Here is a 26,910-nt window from a genome sequence, read left to right on the forward strand (position 1 = left end):
CGGGGCCCCTCCGGGAGCGCTGCGAGGGCTCCGGCGGCAGCTGCGACCTCCCGCGATGGCGGCAGGAGCGGGGCCCGGGGCCGGTCCCGCCGGGAGAGCTCGGGGCTCCTCCCGGGGTGCTTCACGCTCCTCCCCGACGGGGTGCGGGGAGCTGCATCCCAGACTGGGGACAGCAAGAATTGTCTGGGGATGCTCCGGGTCTCGCTCCCCGCCTGAAGAGATGGACGGGAGGACGGGAGCCGGGTGCAACAGAGCCAGAGGAAAACGGGGAGCACCGACGGGCAGCATGCCTGCCTCTCCGCCCTCCTCCATCCCTCCCTCCCTCCTCCTCCCCATCCCTCCCTCACTCTCTGTTTGAGCCCTCCCTCCGAGGCAGGACGAGGCGGGCCCGCAACCCCGGGTCCTTGAGCGCGGCACCGGGCACCGGACACCAGCGGGACGAGCCGGGCAGACGGGAAGGCCCCGCTAGCGGCACTGAGTGACCCCAATACATCCCCGCTCCCTCCGATATCACGGGCACGCAGGTCCCACGGCGGAGCGGCGATGCCCATCCCCACTGGCACACGCACACGCTCGGCCGCTCACACCCCGGCGCACACTCGCGGCTCCCGGACACCACGGTCACAGCTCCCCGCGGCCCACGGGGGCCGTGGCCGGGCTGTGGGGTGGCGTGTCACCGCGGGTCCCCGCGGTCTCACCGTGCCACCCGCAGGGTGCCGGCCGCCCGTCGCTGGGCGGGACGTTCCATTGGCAGCGCGTGTTTTAAGTGGAGCGGAGCACAGACCCTTCACCCGCAGCTGTAGCACGCCGCTCTGTGTGATCGACATCAACAAACACAGCCCCACATTGCAGTTAATTTAATTCCACTCTTCCCGCCCCGAGCTACAGCTCCCTTCATTTTCATTTTTCCTCTGAATTCCCACAACTCAGACCTCTTTGATTTCCAGGTTTAATTAACAATGCTCATTAAATGAATTTTTATTCATTTCTTTTAATATTACCCTGCCATCTGTCTTTAGGAGGCATGGGCTGATCGTTTATTCTAATTTATTTCTGTTAAAGATGGCATTTAAGGGTGGGAGGAGGGATATGAAGAGGTATAGAGGGTTGATCCATTCAAATCTCTTCATCCCCCTCAAATGCTCTTCAAGGACTCTGCTCCTGGAAGTTCTGTATTTATTTTCCACCAGATCCATTTCATTTGCTAGAAAAAATTGGATTGGACATGCTGTATTTTGCAGTTATGTTCCAGTTCATTCTTAATGTCCCTCGCTCGTCTAGTGCGTATAATGTTGAGTCTTTATTCATCTGAAAGAGGTGAAACTGTGCAAAATCCAGGCAGGAAGGGTTGTGAGTCAGCTTGCACAGGACAGCAGACAAACAGGAGGATTGTCCTTCTCAGCAGCTTGGAGGGAAGCTCTGTTTCCACCCAAAAATGAGACAGAGCAGAGGAAACCTGCAACACTGACAGACAAAGGGAAGGAAAAACAAAAGGCAGAGCTGTTCCACTGCCCCTCATGGAACATGCTGGGTGAACTGGGGTCGTGGGAACACATCAGGCTGGGGCAGGGCCAGGCCAGCCTGGAGCTGTGGGGCTGTAGGGCTGTGTTGCCCTCCCCAGCACAGCACAGCAGTGCTTAGGAAGGAGAAAAGGGACCTTGCAACAGACTCTGGGCTTTAGGAAACCCCCATGAGTTCCCCTGCCCTGGCACCTTCTCTCACCTTCTCTGGGGACACAGTCAGCACCTTCCCAGCCCTGGTGTCCTGCCCAACAGCATCCTCTGAGCCCTACAAGAAGCAGAATTGTCCTTGAAAGATGTCTAAGACCCACCTGAGTCCTTCACTGCCCCAGAGCCTCTGTACCACACCTGTCTGATGATGAGGGCAAACCAAATCCCTGGGCCTCTCATGGACAGGAGGCACTCATTAAGCCATGATGAACAATTATTCACTTTTTGTTGTCCCAAGGTCCCAGGCAGGGCCCAGAACTGTCACACAGGGGGTTGTCAGCACATTTTCCCAGCAGCTGCCTGGTTTTGTTACTGGTTCAACCTGGCCAGGACAATTGCTGGGGTCACCTGACCACAGGATGCTCAAACACAGCTCCCTGTTCTTTAGCATGCCTGTTTAAGGACCACAATCCAGCTGTGCTTGTGTTTTTCTCTGCCAAACATTCTTTGTATTTCCTGACAGTGACATGGTCCTGCTGAGAACCTCAACACCAGAGCTGCCCCTTCACTCCCCAGCTACAGGGAGCATTTGCTGCGAGTCTGGGCAAGGTCTCCACCCCAGGGACCACTTCTTGCACATGGATCCAAGCCAGAAATCTCTGAAAAACTGGTTTTATAACAAAGGTCCCAGAGCTCCTTCCCAGGAGATCCCCAGCACTGCCACAAATGTGCAAGGGGCTTGAGGCAGCGACTTCTGCTCCTGGGGGTCAGCAACAAACATACTGCTGGAGCAGGGTGATGAGAGCACCGAGACAAAAGTATGTGAGCAGAGCTCTTCTCTAGTCAAAGATGAACCAGTTCTTCTCCAGAAACTCAGCTCCCATCAACGCCTCAGGGAAGTACAGGCTGCCCCTATTAATTCCCACATCCCCTTCTCAGAAGGAGTGTCCTTGCTATGGGGCTGGAGAGACAGGCAGGGTTTGGGGAGATCAGGGAGTCTGCTGAGGGGTGGGCAGGGAGTGTGGCAGCCCCCTTGCTCCTCAGCCTCTACTCTGACCACCCCTGCTACTTCTCATGGCAGGAGGGAGGGGGCTGCACTGGGTTCTGGCAGCAGCCAAATAACAACCTTATGAAATATTTAACTTTATTGTCAGTGCTTTTGGGGTGAGATGAATAAATGCTGTAAGATAACGTATACCATGGTCAGGTTTGCAATGGCATTGTGATGTTTAAGCTGTCAGAGAGAAACAGAATGTGGATCTGCTCCTCTGGGGCCTTGTCCATCTTGTTGGAGCACAGTGAACAATCATCTTCCTCCTGGAGAGCTTGTCCTGGTGTTGGAAATGCACTGGGAGATAAAGCACAGTTTGCTTTGCGTGTTGCTGGCTGCAATCCCACTCCATGCTGGGATCTCAAACACTGGCAGAGAGGGGATGTTGGATGATGCCACATCCACCTCTCTGGCACCAGATCATCAGTGCCCATGGATGCCAGCTGCCAGAGGCAGAACCTGTGGTTGGGCTTGCAAAGCTTGGGGTGGCTGAGGACATCCTGCAGCCTTTGAAGCCTTGGCCAGGCTGCCAGGGCACCATCTCCCTCGCGTGGGCTGAGCCAGCAGGGCGTGCTGGGGACTGTGGACTTGCACACATGGAGCCAGCGGAGATGCCCATGTGACAGGAGGCTTCCAACAGCTCCAGTGCCCTCCCCTCCTGAACATGCAATGCTCATGTTGTTAGCACTCAGTCCTGGGAGGCAAAACAGTCTTTTTGGGGGTGCTCTGTCCAAGAATGTTTGGGAAGTGCCCTGGGACAAGAGAGCAATGATACTGCTCAAGGAGCTCTGCCATCTCCACTGGCATTCAGCCTGGTAACATCCCAGAGCCACGTGGGTGTCTCACCCCTTTCACTGTCAGCTCAGAGCTGTGAGGGAATCATGAGGAGCGTGTTTTGTTTCCTGCAAGGAAACAAGTACATGACAAGATATCAGGGTCCCAGGGAGGGTCCAGCTCTGTCAGGGCACAGATGGTCCTGCTCCCACCTGAGGGGACTTTACACCAAAGAGTGTGAGAATGAGATGCTCCTCTCCAGGCACCTGCTGGTGGCCAAACCCCACTCCCTAAGATGGGGAAGGATAAAACTGGAGAACCTCCTGGGCTCTTGGTTTGCTCCCAGGTAGCCTCTCAGAGAATTAAAGACCAGCAACCAAAGGCTTCTGGGTTAAGACTGTGCTAGTGCTAGAACTGTGGGCACAGGCTGGACCTCTGGTAGGGTGTTGAAGCTCCAACCATTACCCATGGGAATGAACCATGGCCAAACCAGATCAGCTGCCCACAGCAAGCCTAGCACTGCACTGGGATAGCAGAACATCCTCCTGGTGATACAGGTCATATCTCTCATTAGCACTAATTAGTGGCTGTCATTAATGGGAAGCCCGCACCCTTGACCAGAGGCAAAAGAGCGTACAGGACTGGGAACACTTGAAGGTAAAGGCTTTGAGGGTTTGGGTGTTTTTTCTGACACTGCTTTGTATTCCTAGCTTTTCCTGCTGGTGTGTCCCTGCGGTGCAGGGATGTGTTCCTGGCAGGCTGAGGAGCCTCTCCCAGCCCAGCTCCACAAAGTTCTGCTCTTTTCCAAGGCCAGGAGGCTCATTTGCTGGTTTGGCTCGCACCGCTCTGCTGGCAGCACCTGCCTTTGTTCCAACTTGCACTGGCTGCTCAGGGCTGAGCTGAAAAGATCTAAAGATACTCTCCCTGAGCAGCAGCCTCCTCTCCAGTTGTGTAAAGCACTCGCTCTAATAAAGCAGTGAGCCAAAAACACAGTATAAAGCAGGAATACACCCAGAGCCAGCCCTCCTTTTGAGGCAGCTTCGTGCTTGATTTTCCCTTGATCAGACGATTCCACAGCCCCCTCCAATGAGTTCTGATCAGCGCCTCGGGCTGCCAACAGAGCCGGTCCCGGCGAGGCAATAGATCCCAGAGAACTCCTCGGCTGACACCTGGTGGAAAAGCAAGAGCAGGGAGCGCCGCTCGGATCAACCTCAGCAGCCACCCTGTGCAGCCGCTGTAAAGCAAAATGTTCTTTGGTTTGCAGGGACTCAGCAAGAGGGAGTTCACTCATTTTGGCTTCCACACCCTAAATGGAGCAGAGGCAGACTGAATCCTTCACCTTGCAAGAGTGGAAATCTCTTCCTGTACATCCCATCCTGGCAGTGAGAGGGAGCAAATAGAAAATCCCACGGATGTACTTTGTGTGGGTGTTTGATGGGGCAAAACAGGCAAAGCAAGTGGTGCTGGGAAGGTTTTTTAGGTGTGAATTTGGGATGATGGTACCAGTGGAGGATATGAACTGGGGGATCATCTGGCAGCACAGCATCTTCAAGTCACAAGGAGTTATTCCCAATGCTATCAGTAAATAATAAAGCTTTTTCCCATTCCTGCATTTTTCAGGGTTCTATGTGTAGTTACTACTATGTGCAGGGCTCAGAGAAAATAAGGTGAGAACCTGCAGGGCTTAATGTGACCATATTAATGGGAGAAGCAAGCATCCTGTCAGGGCCCTGGACAGAAAGAAATCCCAGCATTGAGGAGTTTAAAAAACAAACTGACAAAAAGTCTTTAATAACAAAATAGGCTGTTTTTGCAGAGAAATCCTCACAACAGGTCGAGCAAGGGCATGGTGAAATGTTCTGAGGCAGCAGCAGTTCTGCACACTGATGTGGACAGTGCTGACCATTTTAGATGCTGCTGCATCACTCCAGTTTTGTAAAGTTTGGTCAGCAGCAAAGAGCATGGCAGAAGTGCTAAACAGACCTTGTGCAGTTGTCTGGCTTCATTTCCCACCTAGAGTGCTGCTGGCTCCTCCCTGCTCAGCCAAACACTGTTCCAGAGCTGCCATTCCATACAGATTGGCCCACTCCATGCCGTGGTGGGACAGGATCACATCCCTGCACTGCTGGCTGGCTCTGGCCAGCTCCACCAGCACAGCCTGGAACGCAGTGACGAGCTCGCAATCCATGGAGGCTGGAGCAACATGGGACAGCAGCTGTGCCAGTCCCTGCAGCCAGCGTGCCTGGAGAGCGGCGTGTGGCAGCCAGGGGAGCAGTGGCACGCAGCCAGCCCAGGCCTGCATCCCCAGGAACCAGAGCTCACGGATGTCATCCCAGGTGCTGGCATAGGCAGGGGACACAGCCAAGGCCAGTCCATCGCTGCTGGGGTCTGCCTGCGCCGTGTGCGCCTGGGAGAGGAAGCGAATGGCAGCTGCAAAAAACTCCTTGGCACACTGTGTTCCCTGAAGGGCTGGAAATAAAAGGAAATGAATGTCACAATGCAGAGTTTGCTCAGTCAGAGAAGGGCCCTGTGGTAGGGCTGTGTGGAGCAGAATATCTTCCTGCCCTAGAAATCTCTTCATCCCAGCACATCAGCCTGCTGATTGTTTCATGTATTTCTTGCTCCTGAACATTTTTGGTTGATCGCTTTTCCAATGTCAAACTGGACCAGTTTCCCTTCTATTTACTTTCTGCAGTCCAACTTCCCAGCTCCTGGTCTCTGCCCATGCAGCACAGCGTGGGCTTTGCCAATGGGAACTTCCTTTACCTGCTGATCCTGCGAGGATCCTGGCCATCATCAGGCCCAGAGTGGCAACGTTTGCTGCCAGAACCAAGTGATGCTTCTGGGGCAGCAGAAGCGGAAGAGACTTCAGCAACACATCCATCAAGGAGGAAAAGGTTTTGTCACGCCTAGAGAGAAAATAAACCCTTTTTGACACATTTCCTGAGCAGAGCCAGAAGCACCTGAGAATGTCAAGGTTAAACACAGCACCAAAAATATAATGAAACTGGGGTTGAAAAAGGAACATCCCTTTTCAGCATGGCAGGTTAACAGCTCCTCAAGCTTGATGCACAAGGCACCCTTTCTTCCCACTGCCAACCTCAGAGCCAGCTCCCACAGCTGTTACCTGACCAGGTCCGGAGTAGTCACAACCAAGTTAAGGAAAATCCCACACGTGGTCTGCAAACTCATTTCAGTGCTCGTCAGAGGTGCTGGGGCCGTGGACTCAGAGGTCAGAACCTCCCACTGCCGCAGGAAGTACTCACACAGCAGTGCTGGGGCCCCTTCGGCAATGAGGATGTCCCGGGGCCTGTCCTCTGCTGTCAAATGGCAAAAGCCAGGTAGCAGAAATCTGGAAGGGGAAAGAAACTGGGAGCATGAGGTAGAATGGGTCTAAGCCCTGCATTTACATCCATCTCGGGGGAGAAAGCCCCATGGAAGTGGCACTGCAGGGAGAATGAAAATAGAAAAAGTATTTGAGTAGGTTTGCACTAAAATGCAATAAATGTGCACTTAAAATGCTCACCTCAGAGCATCCTGGGGTAAGGCAGAGCCCTCGGTGCTGACCACCTCTGCCTGGGGAAGACTCACAGCTGGGCTGCCCTCCTTGAAAAGCTTCCTGGCATAATCAACTAGGAAAGGCAAGAGGTCACAGATTTCCTGCTTGAGGGAGGATGTCTCTTCTGCCATCCAAGCTCCAAGGACTCGAACAGAGGCAAAGATGAACAGATCTTGCAGCTCCTCCTGTTTAACCTGCATGAAGAAAACAAAGTGACACATTATTGTCACTGTACATTAACTACCACAGGTCTGGAAATCACAGTGGGACAAGAAGGAGAGTTTGCTCCACACAGACACCCCCACAACCTGCTATTTGTTAAAAGCCCTGCCTTACCTGTCTCAGGTAGAATATTACAGCTCCAAATGCCTCCTCCATAATCCTCATGAGCTGCATTTTCTGCACATTGTCTAGCAGAGGGTTCTCTTCCCTCAGGCACTCCTGGATCCCCATCTCCATAAGGACATAGCAGGCTGTCACCACTTCTTTCTTCCCCTCCGCCTCCAGGGGATCTGGCTCCTCCAGGGTCAGGCGGACCTCCACACAAGCCAAGTTCACCAGCAGGGCCAGGAACTTGCTGCCAGCACTCCCTGCTGGGATCCACTCAGCCCCACAGGCCTGCACGAGGCTGGCTGCGAGCTTCAGAGCGGGGTCCCGCTGTGACTGGCTGAGTTTGCTGCCCAAAACGTCAGCCAGCCCTTTGTAAAGTCTGCACAGGCACTCGGAGCCCTGCGAGTTCTCTGTGAGAGGAGGTGACAGGGGGATGAAGTGAGGCAGAACATCACACAGCTCAAATTTGGTCATGTCTTCAGCCTTGAGGAAGTCACTGGAGAGCTTGCTGAGCACAGCCAGGAGCTGTGGAGCATCTCTCTGCCAGCACCTGGCCTCTGCTACGGCCAACAGCCCCACAAGCAGTGTGAGGGCACGCTCAGAGCCATGACCACCGTTCAGGTAGGCCTGGCACAGGGCAGACACAGTCCCTTTGGTCACCAACTCCCTGGGGCCCCTGGCTGCGGCCAGGACAGCGCTGAGACACTGGTACACATCATCAACCATGGATGTGCAGTCTGGGTTGCAGGGGGACAGCAGGACGTCATTGAAGGTCGGGATTTTGTTCAGAATCTGGGAGTGCCCAGCTAGCTCTGGGTCGGTGCAGAAACAGGCCAGCAGGGTGAGGCCGAGGGCACGGAAGGTGTGCGGGGGGCAGTCGGCGGGGGGCTGCTGGGAGATCAGCAGGCGGGTCGGGAATGTGAAACCGATCGCGTCGAAGATCTGGCGGCGGGTCTTGGCATCCACCTCTCCGGCTCTGATTGCTTTGGTCACCTACGAGGCAAAACAGGAGTGAGCGTGAGCAGAGCAAAAGGATTTGGTATATGTACAGGATGGAACTGCTGCAAATCAGAGACCAAAACAACTTTATTTAGTGCAGGGAAGTAAGCACTGAGGTGGCACTTGGTCCAGTGCTAATCCAGACATTTACCACGGTGTTTCAAGAGTGTGGCAGCACCGACTCCACATACCCAGGTCAAGGCCTGGCTCAACTGCTTTGCTGAAGGGAACCTCAAAGCTCTGAAGCAGCTTTGCTCTGAGCTCCCAATCCCCACCTCCCCGCATCCCCCGGGCACTCCCGTGTCCAGCAGGGTGTCCGGCCTCTCCTTTGCCCTCTCCTGAGGCGATCCCACGGGTCCTTACCAGCAGCAGTGCTGCGAACTGCTCGCTGTCGTTCTTCGCGTCTCTGAGTACACTGAGGCACCGCTTCAGCGTGGCGAGCCTGTCCCCGGAATCCGAGGCCATGGCCGGGAAGCGCGGCTGAAGAACTAGAGGGGGACACGGGCAGACTTCTCTCGGCCCCTTCCCTCAGCCCTGTCCCTCACGGCTCCGGTCGCTTCCCTCACGGTTTCCGCTCCTTCCCTCACGGCGCCCCGCCTCCCCCTCTAGCCAATCCGCGCGCCGCCTCCGCGCCGCCGGCCAACCGCGTGCCGCCTTGTTGGGCGGTGCCCGAAGCCACCGCCTCCGCGCGGAACTGTGGGCAAATCACCTGTGGCTGCGCGGCCTCTGCGCCCGCCCCGCCCGTGAGACCGGGACCGGCGGGGGAGCGAGCGGCGGGGACCCGCGGCTCCGCAGCCCTGGCACTGCCCGCACGGCCGGACCTAGCTCTGGTGCCGGGAGGCGGCGGTTCAGCTTCCGGGTGAGCGTGCGCCGCCATGGCCGCGGGGCGGGAGGCCGCGGTGCCCCCGGGCCCGCCGCGCTGGAGCCCCGGCCGTGCCCGGCGCCGGGTGCCCGCTTGAGCTGGCCGAGGAGCCGCCGAGGAGCCGCCGAGCCTCGCCATGCGCCCTTGGTACGTACGCGCCGGCGGCACGGAGCGCTGCCGCCTCCCGCGGGGCCCGGGCCCGGCCCCAGGGGCTCCGTGCTGGGGCTCCGGCCGGGCAGGAGCGGGCACCGGGGGCTGGGGCGGCGGAAAGTTTCCTCAAGGACCTGTTGGCTGAGCGGGCGCGTGTTTACATCTTCCCCCGTGAAGTTTTCCTCCCGTGTCTGTTTCTGCTCTCCTGCGGACGGTTGAGTGCAATTCCTCGAGGTGAAACAAGCTCTGAGTGCTTGCGGAGCGCTGGTGGATCCGGCTGTGACAGCATTCCCTGTCACTGCATTCCTTGTCACAGCATTCCCTTTGGATTCTTCAGAACCGGCCTATTTAATGCCCTTTAGTGCCTAATGATGCTTTCATTGCTCCCTTAAAATAGATACTATTTATTACCTGTGAAATAATTAATGTTCTCCTACCGCATCACCTAGAGATAATTTACATTCAATTAGCATATAAGGCTATTAAATAGCCTTTGGCATTAGAAAGGCAGAGAAGTTTGGTGATCTCTGCCCTGTGGGACAAAACAAGAAGCAAACCAGGACGTTAGCTGCCAGTTTCCCAGCGTGGCTGTGCTCTCGTTTCCCTGTTTCTGGCTGGCACCAGCCAGCACGGACGTGCCTGTGGTGACATCGCTGGGCAGATGTGCAGGAGCTGTCCCTGCCTGTGTTATCCTCGTGCTACTGCTGGGTGTCCAATCCTCAGGCGTATTTGAAACTAAAATTTCCTAAATGCCTGTTTGGAAACCAGTGACAGCTATTGTGATATCAGATGAAAAATGGGGTCTGGAGGAGAAAACCACAAGGGAAAGGCTCTTTGCACTCAGCACTGGGAGCTGTGCCACTACGGATTTCATTTTGGTATCAGACATTGATAGTTCCTTAGCAACAGCTGGACTAAGCACAGCTGATAAGCCATTCCTTTTCCTCCACAAATGCTCTGTTCACTTTGCACTCTCACAGGATCTGTACAGGAACATTTCAATTGCCACAGGATGTTTTGTGTTTCATACCCTGCGTGTTTCTAGAACCCTGCTGCTGCCCACAAAGGCCATGGAGAAGAGGTTGGAAGCCAAGCCCAGCATCAGCACCCAGTTCCTGTCCCAATACTGCCTGGGAAAAGCTGTGAGGGAGCTGGGAATTCTGCAGCTGTTCTACCTGTGCACTTGCCTGTGTGCCTCGTGCTTCTCTGCAGGTGACTCTTCTGATCTCTCTGGGACTCTGTGTATGGATTTTTATGGTCTTTATTCCTTTTACTTGTTTAAAATACTGTGAGAGAAAAGTGAAATTATTTACTGGTAGACATTATAGGATCAGGTTTTTATTGGTTTCCTTTTTAATTGTTTTTTTAACTGAGAAACCAAAGCAGTTGTTTTTTTCAAACCAAAGCACCATCCTCAGCAGTTACTAAATGACCTCTCAAAATTGTAGCTTGTATCTCAGAGAGAGCTTTTTCTGACCTTAATTTTTGACAAAAGTGACAAGTGATAATGTGGAAAATAATTTAATTTAAGGAAAGCAACCTGGAAAGGCAGGAATGTTTTTTAGCCCTAAGATGTTTAATGCTCTTCCCAGGAGCAGTGTGTCAGAAATCTTTATTTGCCTACAGGCAATGGTTATGTTTGTTTTTTTCATTTCCTGTACAAACTTGAGCAACCAACTTCCTGCTCAAGTAAATAACCAAGTTAGTGGCTTGGATGGAAGTTTTCCTCTAATGGATTGTGTGATGTTTGGTTTGGGAAGGGGATTGGTTTGCTTTGTTTCCCAGTTATGTGGGCATGTTCTCCAGGCAGCATCCCTGTTGTGTTACTGGACCTTCCTGGACAGTTCCCAGTGGCAGATTTGATTAAGCTAATGAGCTGTGTGATCTTAATCAGCTAATTCAAACCCTGGAAAAACATGTTTGTATTCCTGGTAAGGGTTGTGTGTTTGGATGATGAGTGTTTCCTTGTCAGCTGAGCTTCCTGCCTGCATTTCCTGGCTTTAGTAATTTCTTGGAAGTTCAGAGTTCGAGCTCCTATGAGACTCCTAGAGGCTATTCTAGACAGTGTTGGTGTGTTTTTTAAGGGCTGCTATGCTTGGAAGAGTTAAAGCCAGGACTCATAGAAATGTTAAGATTGGAACAGTACAAGTCTGAGATCATCAAGTCCAACTGTTAAATGAGTGAAGAGTCCATTAAATTAAGGCTTTTGCATGTGCGGAAATAAATATAATTATATGGGCATAGTTACCCTGCTGTGGACATTTTTTCCACTGCAGAGTTTCTGTTATTTTGAGCTTGTTTGTGTCACTCAGGCAGCAGTTTGTGAAGCTGAGGAGGAGTTATGGCTGCCTAGAAATGAGTGTGGTCATGTGGAGTTATGCAAGGGGGACTGTGTTGACATAACTGACTGACTGACTGTGTGGCAGGTTTAAAAAGTCCATAGAGTCAAGTCTTTAATCATTAATCTGCTATCAGGCAGGATTAACTGCCTGGGCAAGCCTGTAAACCTAAAGTTATTAATAGAAGCTGTTCCTGTGTGTTCCATTCCCCTGCTGCTCAGCAAAGCTGTGAGCTGCATCCCTGGAACAGGAACTCCTGAGTTCCAGGGAAGAGCAGTTTTCTCCACTGATGTGACAAAAACAGTATGGAAAAGTGACTAAGCACACCCACTGTGCAGGTGTCTTGTGACTTGTGTGGTGCTCAGCTTAGGAGGAAACTCATCCTCAGGAATGTTCCTGCTTTCCACAGATGAGTACAAGTGTAGGTTTTGTTTTGTCCCGGAGCATGTAAAGTTGTCTGAATGTTTGATGCCCACCAACGGCCATGGAATTTGAAATTGCAAAGTAAAAATCAGTATGTCTCTCTGGAAAATTCATATCTGGCATGCTGGGAGTTGCCTGTTCACTTCTGTCATTCCTGAGAGTTATCTGAGTTTTAAGCTGTCCATGTACAGCAATTCAGAAGAACATACTGGCTGATTTCAAATAAATACATCCCAGGTGGCCATTAACAGAGTTCTGGGAATGAAATGTAGCCAAAATATTATTCAAATCTTGTTTTAGCAGTATGCTAAAAGAGAAGCAGAATGTTCTCAGCATGGCAGTGTTGTGTCATCCAGGTTAAGTCATGGCTCTGACATGCTGAGATGTTTCTAGGGGTCCAGGCTTTACATTTAAGATGAATAAATATAATACCTGTGTTGTGTAGGTATTTGTCACAAGACATTTCTACCCTGGGAACATTTTTCTTTTAAATGTGCCCCCTTCTGTGTGTGCCCCAGTTCCAAGCCTGGTACTAGAAACTGCTGCTGAATTTCACTGCTTCCATATCAAGCCTTAATTTGAGTGGTATGTGTGAGCCAGGCCTGACACATGAGGAGAGATGATGAGCAGTGATGAAGGAGGAGGAGGAGGAGGAGGAAGGATTTTAGGAATGTGGGAAGCCATCATTTCCCTCATGCACAGGATATATTAGCGACAGTGATTCATCTTTAACAGAAAGGGAATTTTACAGGCAAAACGTAAAGCTGAGTGGATGAGATCCTGATGAAATTCACAGGGATGGTGTAATTCTTCCATTTGTTATTGTTTCTCCAAGTCTGGAGAGAGTGTGTGTGCATACACATGGGTTTGGTGTGTACACACGTTCCATATTCTGCTCTAATTCCAGCCCCATCAGGTTGGTGCCAGGAGCTTGTCCCTGCCTGTGACTGTGACAGTGGTGCCAGGGACTGGCAGTCCTGGCATTTCAGGTGTGATGAGGTTGGCAGTTGCCCTGGGCACACAGATTCCCTGTCTGCTTTCTCTCTAAGGAAGTGCTGTGCGTTGATGAGGTGTGACGAGGGTGCTGAGGTTTTTAAAGTTGAACATTTGCAGAGTTTCTTTTACACCTTTCAGTGCTCAAGTGAGGATCTTCTCCCCCTTCTGCATGGTAATGGGTTCAGACACCCACAGGGAGCTCTGTCCCCCATGACTTAGTCACTAAACTCGAGTTCATTATCAATCAGAATATTGCAATTTAAATTCAGACTTTATTTTAATGGCGGAAAATGTTTCCCATTTGTGTTGTGTTCAAGAACTCCATTCTTGACAGGGAGGGAGCCAGATCTGGAGCATATTTTCCAGCTGCACAACTTCCAGTCCAGCAACACTGTTTGTAAAGTAATCTTCCAATGACCTATTATTGCTTGGATGCTGAACACAGCACAGTGTAACAGTCCCATAGGTCATTAGGCTATTTTTAGGGAGTCCTTAATCTGCAGAGCTCTGAATTTTGGAAGCCTTTAATCCATTGATCCCTGCAAGCACTCAAAATTTTCATGCTAAGAAAAAAAAGAATCCATATGCAAAGCAGTTGCTGCTTTACTGCAGAGCTGAGACCTGAAGTGACTTGACTCTTAACTGAAATTATGTCAAATGTTTGAGGGCTTTTAATGAAAAACACTATGGCAGGGTGGGTGGCAAGGCTTTCCTTGAGGAACCCTTTTCTAGAAATTGTTAACAACTTCCCAAGTGGAGCAAATGCAGTCAGAAAAAGCAACTTATGTCAAATATCAGCATGGAAGAGTTAAAAATGCCTCTGTACTGTGCACAAAGCCAGCGGCACTGTTTGCAGTGTTTTTCTTCTAGGCAGACTATGGGCAGAGAGACAAGGCCATAATTGGTTAAAGAACTGTGCTTGGGATTTCAGGGTTCAGTTTCTGGCTCTGAACTTGCTGTGTGACCTTGGTCCAGCTGCTCAGTGTGGGCATTATGGGCTCCTCTGAAACAAACATTTCTGTCTTCATTTCTGCTTCTCCATCCCTGTTGGAAAGGGTGGTGGTGGCTTAGGTAGGAGGAGCAGATTGTTCCTTAAAATCTTGTGTAAGTACTGGACAGTGAGGCCAGGTAGAGATTCTGAGAAGTCAGTTTTACTTTCCTGTATTCTCTCTCCTGTGTTATTCCTGTGTCCCAAATAGTGATGAGATTTATTATCCACTGCTTTAAAGGACTGAGAATTGTCTTTTTGTTTCCCTCCTCTTTCCCAGATGCAAACTGGAACAGATCTAAATGTGAGCTGGGGAAGATCCTGCTTGGTGGCCGTTTGAGATCGTGGGCAGGTCACCATTTGCAGCTTCTGGAAGGGTTCCATACTCTGAGCTCCTGTCAGACCACTTGCTGCCAGCGCCCCACCTGTGATGCCTTTTGGTTCTTGGAAAATATGTGCATCCAGGTGAACTGCACCATGCCTGCAATGTGTCAGGCCAACAAGACCGGCTTTTCAGATTCTGTTTTGGTGTTTTTAAAGAAATCAAAAAGCACAGAGCACTTGTTAAACTTCCATATGGAAGGTGATGGGAAGACTTGGAGTCACAAGTGGTTGGACTGGGACATCCCTGTCCAGAGGAAGAAAAGACTGCGGAGATCATTGCAGAAGTGGAGGTTGGCAGGTAACAGGGTGCAACTCCTGAGAAGGGATCTGGCAGAGAACTCCAGAAGCAGTGCAAGTGAAACAGAACGCTTGAAGGATCAGGTCCTGAGGCACTTAGTGGCAGACAGAGCTGCTCCTGAGAAAGAAAATCAAAAGCAAGACTTGCTGAAAAATGGACAGAATCCAAGAGAACTGAACCCCAGAAGCCCACTCCCCCCTAAGAGCAATAATGTGAACAGGTCACAGGATGCTGATGGTGACTTGCCCCAGGTAAGATGGGTGGGTCTGTCTGGAACAGCTGTCTCCCTCCTTAGTCTGGCTTTAGGTAGATTTTGACTTGAAACTGGTGGAATACCCTTGCAGGTCACCAGTTTTCAGCCTCCTATCAACAAGGCACAGCCAGTGGTTTGGGGTTTTGTTTGGGTTTTGGGGTAGGTTTTTTTGCTCCCCTTTTCTTGGCTGGGATAAACTGTGTTGAATTTGGAAGGTGAGGCAGGATGGAGTCTGTGATAATGCTTATCCTCTCTATAACCACACAGTGTGCTTGCCAGATGAGAAGGAAAGGTGACATGTCAGTGGGAATTGTCTGGGAGCTGAAAACTTACCTGTAAAAGTACCTGTTCAGATCCACACAATAAAAAAAGCTGTTTTCATTTAAATGCTGAATCGAGGCAGTTAAATACATTATTTTATGGAGTCATGCATAGAGCTCACAGTGTACTTCAATGTCAATCTGCTTGCTTGAGTTGGCATCTTAATTCCAAATGTTCTCATTTTTGAAGAGTGCTCCAGTTTCTCAAGTCCTCCAAAGCTTACCTTGACACTGGGTGAATGAAATCAGTTTAGTTTCTACTCCAAATATATACAGTGTTAAGCCAGTAAATCATGATGTTACAGACAATTTGGCACATTTGAATTGTTAAGTGATGTTTGTATTTTTACATCTGCAAATTATTTTTTTGAGCCTTATCTCAAAAATGCTTGTGCACTCCTGATGGTGAAATACAATTCTACTTTGTTAAATTGCTCCTGAAATAGCTTTTGCCATGTTTCAGGGATTTGGCTTTGTACAAAACTGGTGCCTCTGGTTCTGGAAATGACTGACTTTCAAATCCGGGTTGCAGGTAGGGCTGTGACTGCTTGAGCCACCTCCCTGGAGCAGGATGTGGCAAGCAGCCAAGGGACACTGCTGAGAGCTCCTGGGCAGCCCGGGTGACATGTGAAACCAGGCACTAAAACCTGACAAATGTTTGATTTTCCAGAACCCCCCCAGCATTCGAGGCTGACTTGAGCTCAGATTTCTTTCTCCCCTGCAATGCTGCAGCATTTCCACCCTCCTTGCTCTTTCCTGCTCTTAGGAGTTTAGCTGAGCATGGTGACCCCATTCTCTCAGCTGTCATACATGTGAGGAGATGTCTTTGCAGCCACTCTTAAATGTTTTCTCTTGCTCTTGGGGAACAGTTTTACATCTCCCTGCTTGTTCTTTTTGCAGTTTTGCTTTCCAGGTTATCCTGCTATTACTGTCCAATGTGTGTCTAGTAAACTGGTTGCAGATATTAAATTACATGGATTAATCAGCTTCTAAATGTTGCTGAACATGCAGGATTTCCCACCTTTAAGAATTGCTCCCATTGTCATTAATGTACACTGTTGGATGTGTGCTGGGGAGAGGTTTTTACACTCCTTGATAATTTTTGCTAATAAGAAAGTCTGTGGCTCTTAACAAAATGCAAGTTCTTAAAAATAAAAACATTCTACAAAAATACAGTGACATGATGGAATTCCTGGCATTTACATTTTTGAGGTTTAGGATGGAGTTTTTTAAGAGAAGGAAGAATTAAAATATCCACCTGGGCTAATTGCAGGATTATTGAACCATCCAACTTTACCTGCAAAATGCAAAGCCAGCTCTGCAGCTGTCCTTGCACTTCAAATCCAAGAGCAGTTTAATGTGAGCCAAGGATAAAACATTGGGGACTGTGTTCCTGGGACATTCCAGGGGGGAGGTATTCCAAACTGGGAGCAAAATAAAGTTACACCCATGCTGAAATCAGTAGCATTTCTCCTGGGCTACATTAGGCCCAATCCATGGAGCACATGGCCGGGTGTTTCATGCTGTTCTTTAGGAAGGAAGATGGGGACAGTTCTGGCTGTTTATACCTGAGAGCATCAAACACCTGAAGTAGGAAAGGACATTTGAAATCAAAGTGCTTTTTCTCCTCTGCTGCTGCTGAGCATTGAATGTATGGAAGGTAAATATTTTCCTTTGCTTTTGCAGGCTGAGAGAGAAGGAAAATGATAGTTTTGGGAAAACATTGCCTCTGTGGGTTTTAATTTTCCTCTTGCAGCTCTGATGGCTCTACAGCCATCTGCCATGGCATTTGCTAATGTGCAGTGAGCATTAATTTCTGGTTTTACTGTATCCTATGGAACCAGGATAAACCACAGTGCATCCTGCTCATCAGCCCTTAACTAAGGGAGATTGGTACTTTGTCATTAAAGTGAGTGACATTTTCCAGGCATCAGTTTTTCTTCTGTCTCGTTGTAAAATTTCTTGTCAATTTTAAAATATAGCCACATGTTTAATAGCCAGTCAGGAGAAGTATTTAACTGTAGCACTGCTGATGAGCAGGACTGCTGCAGCACTGCAGCAGCTCTGCAGACAGACTGGGAAAGGCTGGAGCAGGAGTGTTGCAACAGAGCCAGAGAACTCATTCCTGCCCTCACATCAAGCCCAGTGTTTGGCTCTTGCTGTCACACTTCCTGCAAGTGCTGGGTGCTTTTCATCCACAAGGAACAAGGAAATGTCTCTCTTTACCAGCACCACTAACTCTGTAATGGTTTGTGACATTACCTACATTTTAGTGTCTTAAGAATCTTCACAGATGTGGCACTTATTGCAGAGAGCAAGGAAACCATGTAAGCTGAAAAGAGCCCATTTTGTAAATTCAGACCAGGCCTATTTAAATTAAATAATAGAAGTAATTTCCAGGACAGAGGTATTTTTCTCTCAAGTAACTTGGGCTGAGTGTGGATTCTGATGCACAGGGTGCTCTAGTCCCTCTACCAGACATGGGACTCTCAGACAAGGACACTGGGTTATTTGTCTCAGGCCAAAGGCATTTAGGGGTGGAATTAAAATTGTCTGAGGCTCCTGTGTTGACTCAGGCCAATGTGTCACTCCTCTCTATTTTCTAAGCTAATAAGATAGGACAGCTGGCAAACTTCTAGTCTCCTTGTCATTTATACCCAAGAATGAAATAATCTGTTCTTTGCTTTAAAGAAATCAGAGTTATGGAGCAAAGATAAGAAATGTCTCAGCTTGCAAGCATTAGAGGCATTTTTGACTGTTGTGTTGCCCCAGGCAAAGCTTATCTAATTCCAGCTCTCCACAGACATTTGGCTGTCAATTCATCAAGATTCTTGGAAGGAGGAGGATCTCTCTTAACTGTAAAGTGGGGTTTTTTTGGGAATTAAAAGTGAGTCAAGAAAGCATTCAGCTCACTGGAAATATTGCCAAGCAAAGTGGGAACTCTGCTGTGGCCAGCAGGTGAATGTGGATCTCCTGTGTGTTTTTTGTGGCTCTTGTTCTTGTGACCCTTCTGGGTTAATTCCTGAGAAGCAAAAAGTGGTTTCCCACAGTGGTAGGAAGTCATGGGAACATTCTTCTCCTGTGCCTTTCTTAAAGAGTCTCTCTCACTTGAGTTCCTGCCTGGCTGTTCCCCTCTTTCTTCTGCCAGCATTTCAAACTTTATCTTGAGGAAAGGGAGTGAGTACCCTTTGCAGCTGTCAGTGGGTGGAAGATGATACAGCTTGGGACATCCAGCTGTCCTGAGGCCACTGAGGAAGAGCAGCATGCCAGATTTTTCCTGCATGGATTCCAAAGAATCCATACTTTTGTTTAAGTAAACCCACGAGCAAGTAACCAAATAAAGGAAGACAGCTTCTGTCTGTAATAACACTAACAAATAGTGTTTGATTCCTTGGTACATAAAGCTCAGATGTTAATCAAACAATTGTTTTACATTCTGTGAGCAAAGGGAGCTGAGATATGGTGAGAAGAAATTATTTGCCCAAGGCTGAAACAAAAACCTTGCAGAGAAGCCCTCAGTGCATTCACTGCTGCTCCTGGCTTGGCTGGTTGTTCAGTGTGGGCAGCACAGCTTTATTTTTACAACCAACATTTAGTGTTTTCTAAAGCCCAGCCCATTTACTGACAAGGATGTTGCCCACCATGGTCTGGAGTGTTTTCCCAGTTCCTGTTTCCTGGACTGCATGGTCTAAAAGTATATTGAGTATATTTCCTTCAATATGAGCTTTTAATCACTCCTCTAATGCGCAGTGGTGGTGGGAAATCCAGCTCCAAAGCACTTTCTGAGTCAAAGATGGTAAATTGCTCCATTTTAAATATTTAGCAAATGTTCTCAAAATAGAGTTAGCTAAAAAAGAGCACGCTACACACATGGGCTTCACAGTGGAGGGTAAATTGTCAGGAGTGTGGCCTGGCAGGCTGGGAACTGGAATGGGGCTAGGTAAAAGGAATTTTCTGATGAAAGAAAGGAAATTGTTCCTGCCACTCTGATTACTTTCAATCAAGTGGCTCATCCTGTGTGGATGTGAGCAAACTTTGTGCCCTCCAGCTCCTCTCCCTGCCCCAGCAGCATCTCCTGGGGCAGGCACACAGGCAGCTGTGTGTGCCAGCTCACCTTGCTTTGAAGAGTGATTCCAAAATAAATTTCCTCTTGCTGTAACAATTCAGTTATTACATAAAAATGCCACTGCAATCCTCCTGCTTCATGTTGCCCAACTGCACAGCTTCAGGAAAAGGCAATCACAGCCAGAGTAAATGACCCCAGTTTGTGGTCCCTGTCTTCAGGGTTTATCTTATCCCACCTTTCTGTTCTTTTGGCTCCACTCACTGCAGTTTTGAACATGGATCTTATATTTTGAACCTGGATCTTATATCTTATATTTGCCACATCAACAGCCTTGGTACTTAAATGCTGTAGCTAAATCTGGTGTTAACTGGTGTTCAGCAGGCCTGTCTGCTCTGGAGGGAGAACATGGAGAAACACTTCAGAAAGAGAGAAGGGCAAGCTGTAAAAATTCCTGCTTCTGGAAAAAACAAACCAGGGATTTTCAGCCTCCCAAACTGTGGAGGAGGAGAAAGGCAACTTAAAAATGCCATTCAGTGTTCAAGTCAAACTCAGACAATTTCTTCCTTTACAGATCCACACAGGAACATCTGCACCAGAATCATCAGTGCTGGCTACGTTCTCCAGCCCTGTGGCACTGGACTTGACAGCTCCAGGGGAGACTGAGAAGCCTGGGCAGCCTGATGATGCCCACCCTCAGTTTCCCACAGCCAGCCCTGTGCCAGTGAAAAGCACAGCAAAGACACAGGCAGAGACTTCTGTGCCCAGTGGGGTCCCCACAAATGGCAGTGCTCCTACAGCGCAGAGCAGCACTGCTGCAGCCCCAAGCACTGCTGCCACCACTCCAGGTGAGGACTTGCAGGGCTCCAGCAAATGTCACCTGCTCAGGCTTTTTCAAACCACAGCAGTGTGGAAAAATATATATAGATATATTATAAATATATCTATAAATATATTGTATCAAGGTACCATAATTATCTATCTCTATCTATCTATCTATCTATCTATCTATCTATCTATCTATCTATCTATCTATCTATCTATCTATCTATCTATCTATCTCTATGTTTATCTCTATATATATCTCTATATATTAGATATAGCTATATTATATATAATATATAAAATATGTATTAATATATAAAATATATATTTATATATATAAACACACACATATATAATCTATATCTATCTATATACCTATATAGATATATGTATATATATCTATACCTATATATTATATACATATAGATATATTATATTATATTATATTATATTATATTATATAAAATATGTATTAAAATATATCTATATATCTATCTCTATGTGTATATATATATCCATATCTATCTATATATATGTGTATCTATCTCTATATCTATTATATGTAGATATAGATAGATTATATTATATATAATATAAAATATGTATTAAAAATATATATATAGTAGATAATAATATATAGATAATTATGGTACCTTGGAGAAAATACTGAGGTATGTGTGTCAGCACATGTGATGTTAGATCCCAGTAATTTCTGAGGTCTGGAATGGGACTTGAGCATCATAAATCTGCATGTGATCATTGCATGTGAGGACAGCTGGGAACTAATGAGGATATCTTAGTTCCCAAAGTGAAGGCTGAGATGTGATGCAGGACAGAGTCCTGGGAGGTGTTTTTCCAGTAGCCTTGGCACGCTGCTATCCATCAAATCGAGCAGAAATCTTAATGTGTGCTCAGAAAGGGTGTAACTGATTCTTTGCTGTCCCTGAAGTGTCACTGCACAGTTCAGCCATGGAGAACAGTGGACTTGGCTGTTAGCCTATGCTTTGCTCTGCAGCATGTTGATGTTTCTGTTCACACTGGTATTTCCTAAAACAGACTGTTGGAAGTGCACCCAGGCCAAAGTGCCCTTTGGCAGCTCTGTTCCCTCAGGCAGGCTGTCAGCTCTCCCTGCAGGGCTGGCCACGCACAGGGAATGGCGTGTACTGCTCGTGTGGTGTCTCAGAATTCACTTCATCCCCTGTGCTGAAGCATTCACAGCTGAATTTCTTTTGAATTTAGGGTGCCTTTCCCTTACAAGGGAACAAATGAAAAGGAAGGGAAGCACTGCATCCAAAGATGGTTTTGGCAGGAATCTCATTGGCTGCTTGTGCTGACAAGTTAATTTTTTTTCTTTTTTTTTTTTTTTTATTAAGGGCTTACCCCAGCTAAAACTGGAAAATATGCTTTAAACACCTTCATTGGTTTGTCTGGGAAGACTAACATAGCCAGGGCCACCTGGTTTTGCTAAGCAGTGCAAAGATGTTGTAAAGGTTTTTTATCTGTTTGTCTGGATTTTGTTATCATTATTTCCTAATGAGATCTGAATGCTTTTTGCCTTGGGTCTCTTTGAAGGTGAAAGATTAATGGAGTATTTGAGAGGGAAAAAAGAAAGGTGGTTAATTCCACTAGCTATTAAAATTGGAAGATAGATAAATAATAGATAATAAAGGTGGGAAAATAGCAGAATGTCTAAGGTCCTTTTTTCCCATTTTTTTAATTTGGATTTTTTTGTGCATACCTCTGAAACATTGTCTTTGACAGGGTCAAACTAAAAAAAGAATATTTTCTATGCGTAATTCCCAGGTCCAATAATAAAAAGACAAATATAAAGCAAATGGAAAGGGAAGAGAGAGATGAGGAGGCCAAGAGGTGTTTTTAAGAAATGTGTTGAACTTTCTGGTTATCTTAATGCTAATAAAAAGCTGAAAAAAATATGTCTCTGGCTATAGTTTTCAAGGTTACCCTGTAGTTTTTAAAAAGAACCTGTCAGTTTATTTGAAATGGAATGGCAAGAAAATTCTTGAGCAAGGGTGGAAAAGAAAATACAAATAAAAGGACCAGGTTTGTATCTTGAGCTTCCATACCCAGTGTGGCAGCTATGCAAGTTTAAAAAAATTCTCTTAGCCCTCAAGCAATTTTTCAAAAAGGAAATTCTGTGGATTCTTTATATATTTGTGAAGCTCTGGAATTGCAGTTTGGAAGTAGTAGTGTTTGTCTTGCTGTGCCATGAGCCTGCAGCTGAGTTCTCTGCCAAAAAGCTGTCAAGTAAAACCCTGCTGGACCTGGGTGAGGAGACTCCCTGTGCAGGGCCCAAGGGCCAGGTTTCAGCTCAGTATCTGCAAGGAGAGAGGTGACTGAGCAATTTTGGGCTTGTCTATAAATTGTAAACCCCATTAGTGCTTTTGAATTAACGAAGAGAGCCAAACCTGAAATGGGAGGGCTCTTGAGGAACAGGATGTTTACAAAATACATCATCATTTGTTGCTGGGGTTTATTCCATAAACTGAAACCAAGGTGGGGGTTTTTCCCCCCTCTTCCTCTCCAATTCTGTGTTTGTCCCTTTCAGCTGTGAAGGAGCTGGTGGTTTCTGCTGGAGACAGTGTTGAAGTGACCCTGCCAAAGAATGAAGTTCAGCTGAATGCATTTGTGCTTCCTGAACCACCACCTGGTAAAGCTTCCCTGGGAATTCTGCTCAGGGCTTGGGATTTGAAAAGGCAAACAGTCATTATGTATGGCATGTAATAAGGGCAGTCTTGAAAATGTCTTTTGTCAGAGAGCACTTTGCTGTGGAAATTTTTTATACTGAGCTATTGCCTTGTACTTCCTCTTGGAGAAAATTGTGAGACACAAAAAAATGGAAAGTGCTACAAAGCCAGTGGATTTGGGAGATTGTGGGAAGAGATGGCACATTCTCAGGGTGGTGTGTGAGGAAGAATTGGACTTTTAGCATCTATTCTTGATATTTGCTGATAGGAACTGAGCTGTATTAACAAGTGATCAAAATCTGAATTGGGGTATTTGCCTGCTGAGGAACATGTCCTGTACACTCCTCATTTCATCATGCAAATTGTTGGCAGGTATTTTTAAAGTTCTTCTCCTAACTCTGTCCACTGTGGCAGTGGGAGCTGTAGAGGCAGGTGTGTTCCATGTTGTGGGCAGCAGGGATTGATTCATTCCTGTTCAAAAATTTGCATTCCTGTGTCTGCAGGATCTGAGGATGTGATAAGGCTTTTCTCCCTTATTATCCTGGAGCTGTGATTGTTCCAAAGCTCTTTATTGCCTTGGAGGCTGAAAGATGGGTTTTGATTCCAGAGTAAATGAGTTTAGAAGCACAGATTGTCTCTTTTCCTGGGTATATTCCCAAAAAGCCACAGCCCAAGCTGTCTCATTTCTCCATAGTGCAGCAGAATGTGCCTTGTAAATGTTTAATACCTTTGCAGTTCTTTAGCATGGCAGAAAGACAGGCTTTGAAAACAAACATCTGGACCTTTTTGTTTAAGGAACCACATATTCCTATGAGTGGGAGTTGATTACTCATCCAAAAGACTACAGTGGAGTAATGGCAGAGAAGCACTCCCAGACCCTGAAGTTGTCTAAGGTAAAGCTTTGGCTGCTTGGTATCCTGTTGTGTTAAATGCCAAGTGGAGAAAATGGGGACCCCAGCAGCTAGGAAAGACTTGTGTGGGATTTCAGGATGAATAGGAAATTGCATGATGGGCAGGCAGCCAACATTCAACTGTAAGCCCTCTTCTGAGGCTCTTAGAAAAAGGAGATTGATCTGGCACGAGGGAAGGAAGAAATTGATTTTAGGAGGTACAAGTTGCCTACAAGCAGTGTGACAAGGCACACAAATGGCACAATTTAACAGTAACAAGGGGTGGGAATATTCCTGGAACAGTGTGGTAGTCTGCTTAGGTCTGAGCCTTGTACTGCCCACTGGAAGAGGATCTTGCTGCTTCCACTAACAAGAGCCCTGCAATCTCGTGGCATGTCCCTGGCTGCTGCTCTTAGACAAGCTCTGACAGGGAGAGGGTTCCCAGTTCCCGCACGTGGGGATTCTTAACAAGGAAATGACTCTAAGTACTGTGAATATACTGTACTGTATATTCTGTACTTGAGACATTTCTTTGAGCAGCCTGGATTCTACTCAGAAAAAAATCTACAGGCTTTAGTAAGGATATCATGCAGAGCCAGACTTTGGAAAGGAGTGTGCAGGTCTCTGTCTGGGTTTCAGCCTTTTGGATCTCAAGATTGTTATCCAGCACCTGGTCCCTCATCCTCTCATTCTGGCTCAATAGTGGATGGTGAAGAGGTGACTGTCTGGTTCATTTCTCCTAGAAGGAAAAGAAAAAACACTTGGATTTATACAAATACACAAGAAGAGATTTTCTTCTTGCATGCAGCTTTTTTCACCTCAAATGCAATCTGCTAGTTCAGATTCCTGTGGCCAGACAACCTGAACTAATCTCTGTTATCTCTCTTCTGTTTGCCTTTTGTTGCTGGAAAATAAAGGTTGACTGACAATCCTGTGGCAGAGAGAAATACAAGTCTTACAGCCATTGTAAACTAAAATATCTGTAATGCCATTTTGGCCTGGAAACCCTCCTTTGCAGAGGGTTGAAGCACAATTGCCTGGGTGCTCCTGTGCCAAAGCACAGGAACTTGACCTTCCAATAGGTCCTGACAAGGTGCCACCAACTTGTAGATAAATAATCCTTTGTGTTTGTTTCCAGCTTACTGTTGGCCTCTACGAGTTCAAAGTCGTTGTGGATGGGGAAAATGCTCATGGAGAGGGATATGTGAATGTAACAGTGAATCCAAGTGAGTGCTGGGGTTGGATTTTCCTTGACTTCACCCATCTCTGACAAGCCAAGGCAGCTGTACCATGGGGTTAGATTATTTGGTTTGGTGTGGTGATAGTTCATTGTGCTGTGAACTTGCAGCATGTGTGTATACACACACACACACACGCATATATATGTAAATCTTAAATAATTTCCTGAGATTGGAAGCTATTGCTAACACACAGCTATTTTTGCTCTACTGTATCAAACCAACCACTTGATAAAAGAGCTCTAATCCTGCTAGGGAAGTGCTCAGCAAACACCTCACCCTGAAAAGCCACTGCTTCCATAAAAACTAGCTGCAGTCTGACAAAAAGCTTGCAGCAGCAGGAGCAAAAACTGAAGAGAAGCCAAAGCTTTGAAGCTCCTTTGGAGGTTCCTTTCTTTCCTGTCCATAAGGATATCATTCCCAACCACAGGCAGGTTAAGTCAAGTCTCATTCCCTATTGTAAGACATGGTTTGCAGATGAGCTGGTGGAGATACAGCATCTTGTGCTGCCTCACTTTTAAAAGTGGCCTGTGTAGAGACAGGCACAGGTGTTAATAAACCCCCTTCATTTTGCAGTCTTCAGCAAGACTTCTTGTACAAGCTTTGTGGGCAAAGAAGGGCTCTTGCACTCCCTAAGTTAGCAAGAGTCTGTGGCTGGTCATTTCCTTATAAGCAGTGACTTCGCAGCTGGCAGCATGCACCAAAATCCTTCACTTTTCAGAGCAGCAGCCACACTGTGGCAAGAAGCTGTTGGTGCTTGAGCCAGTAGGGGAAAACTGATGCAGTGCAGCCTTCCCAGAGCACTGATGTGCTGGCTGTTCACTGTTTGAACTCCCTTTTGGTAGCATTGATTCCCCAAGCTGCTGTAGAACGTGCTGGGAGCACAAATCACTGTTGCCGATAGTTTTGCAGTTCCTTGGCCAGGACTTTCTGCCTGTAGTGTCATGGTAACAGCTGGGTTGTTGTTGCAGAGCCCCGGGTGAATCAGCCTCCTGTTGCCATCGTGTCCCCACCGTTCCAGGAAATCTCCCTGCCAACCATTTCCACTCTTATCGACGGCAGCAGTGAGTACCTGCAGGTTTAAGTGCAGCATCCAGCAGGGGGCTTTGTGTTTGGTCCTGGGCTGGCCTTTTGCATAAAGTTTAAGAGAAACAGTGACACTGTCAAACACAGTTCAGTGAAAAGAATTAGCCTCTCTGGCCAGGAGAGCAGAACACACACAGCAGCACCTCTCCATGTTCCTTTTGAAGGGCACTGGCCTGAGCCAATCTCCTAAAAAAGGAAAAGATCTGGAGGTTGCTGCTCAGAATCAAAAAATTATTACTGTCAGTCAAAATTACTGGGCTCTTGGCTAAGCTTCAAATGTGTAAGTTACTGACAGGACACCTTCAGTGATCCTGGCCTGCACTAGGGTTTTTCAGGAGTTCCTTTATACAAATTCAGGTTGTCTTAGCCCAGCTAGCATTGATTTGTTACAGTTTGGGTGTCTGAGAATAACAGAGACTCTGGGCTTCAACCAAAAATACCTTTGCCCACTAAGCCCAGGGCAGAAGTAGGGACTGGCTATTTGGAATCTGTGAAGCAGCATTTTCCAACTCCTTGTATGTGTGTGTGTTTTCCTCCATTGCTGATACAGAAAGCACTGATGATGATAAAATTATCAGCTACCACTGGGAAGAGCTGAAGGGTCCCCTGAGGGAGGAGAAGGTTTCCAGTGACACTCCCATACTGACACTGACCAACCTGGTACCTGGGAATTACACTTTCAGGTAGGTCACACCTGCCAGAGTCCA

At 47.7% G+C, this 26,910-nt stretch overlaps 2 protein-coding genes across 4 annotated transcripts in view; one reads left to right on the forward strand and one right to left on the reverse strand.

Moving 5' to 3' along the window:
* Window positions 1-5,248: 5,248 nt before the first annotated feature.
* On the reverse strand, window positions 5,249-8,977 carry NCDN (neurochondrin). Its single transcript, XM_009097589.3, has 6 exons — window positions 8,747-8,977; window positions 7,391-8,377; window positions 7,022-7,248; window positions 6,623-6,847; window positions 6,262-6,404; window positions 5,249-5,964 (listed from the first exon to the last, which is right to left on the reverse strand). The coding sequence occupies exons 1-6, from the start codon at window positions 8,846-8,848 to the stop codon at window positions 5,498-5,500; spliced, it is 2,151 nt and encodes a 716-aa protein (XP_009095837.1). The 5' UTR covers window positions 8,849-8,977; the 3' UTR covers window positions 5,249-5,497.
* A 111-nt stretch (window positions 8,978-9,088) lies between these two features.
* KIAA0319L (KIAA0319 like) overlaps window positions 9,089-26,910 on the forward strand; it is a 30,402-nt gene continuing 12,580 nt past the window's right edge. The window contains exons 1-9 of one of the 3 annotated variants that reach the window (XM_018922564.3): window positions 9,089-9,392; window positions 10,376-10,637; window positions 14,422-15,074; window positions 20,034-20,307; window positions 22,851-22,952; window positions 23,785-23,882; window positions 25,018-25,105; window positions 26,089-26,181; window positions 26,754-26,886. In XM_018922564.3, the coding sequence (XP_018778109.1) occupies window positions 10,466-10,637; window positions 14,422-15,074; window positions 20,034-20,307; window positions 22,851-22,952; window positions 23,785-23,882; window positions 25,018-25,105; window positions 26,089-26,181; window positions 26,754-26,886 (1,613 nt within the window). In that variant the 5' untranslated portion in view covers window positions 9,089-9,392; window positions 10,376-10,465. The remainder of the gene's footprint in view (window positions 9,393-10,375; window positions 10,638-14,421; window positions 15,075-20,033; window positions 20,308-22,850; window positions 22,953-23,784; window positions 23,883-25,017; window positions 25,106-26,088; window positions 26,182-26,753; window positions 26,887-26,910) is intronic. The other 2 variants (XM_018922563.3, XM_050983212.1) reach the window with 2 other exon arrangements.

This window comes from Serinus canaria, chromosome 23 (genome assembly GCF_022539315.1).
Source record: "Serinus canaria isolate serCan28SL12 chromosome 23, serCan2020, whole genome shotgun sequence".
Lineage (NCBI taxonomy): Eukaryota > Metazoa > Chordata > Aves > Passeriformes > Fringillidae > Serinus > Serinus canaria.

Coding starts and splice junctions, on each gene's coding strand:
- NCDN (XM_009097589.3), bottom strand. CDS start 8,848: ATGGCCTCGGATTCCGGGGACAGGCTCGCCACGCTGAAGCGGTGCCTC. Junction 7,249..7,390: donor TAATATTCTACCTGAGACAG/GTAAGGCAGGGC, acceptor TTCTTCATGCAG/GTTAAACAGGAGGAGCTGCA. Junction 6,848..7,021: donor TTACCCCAGGATGCTCTGAG/GTGAGCATTTTA, acceptor TTCCCCTTCCAG/ATTTCTGCTACCTGGCTTTT.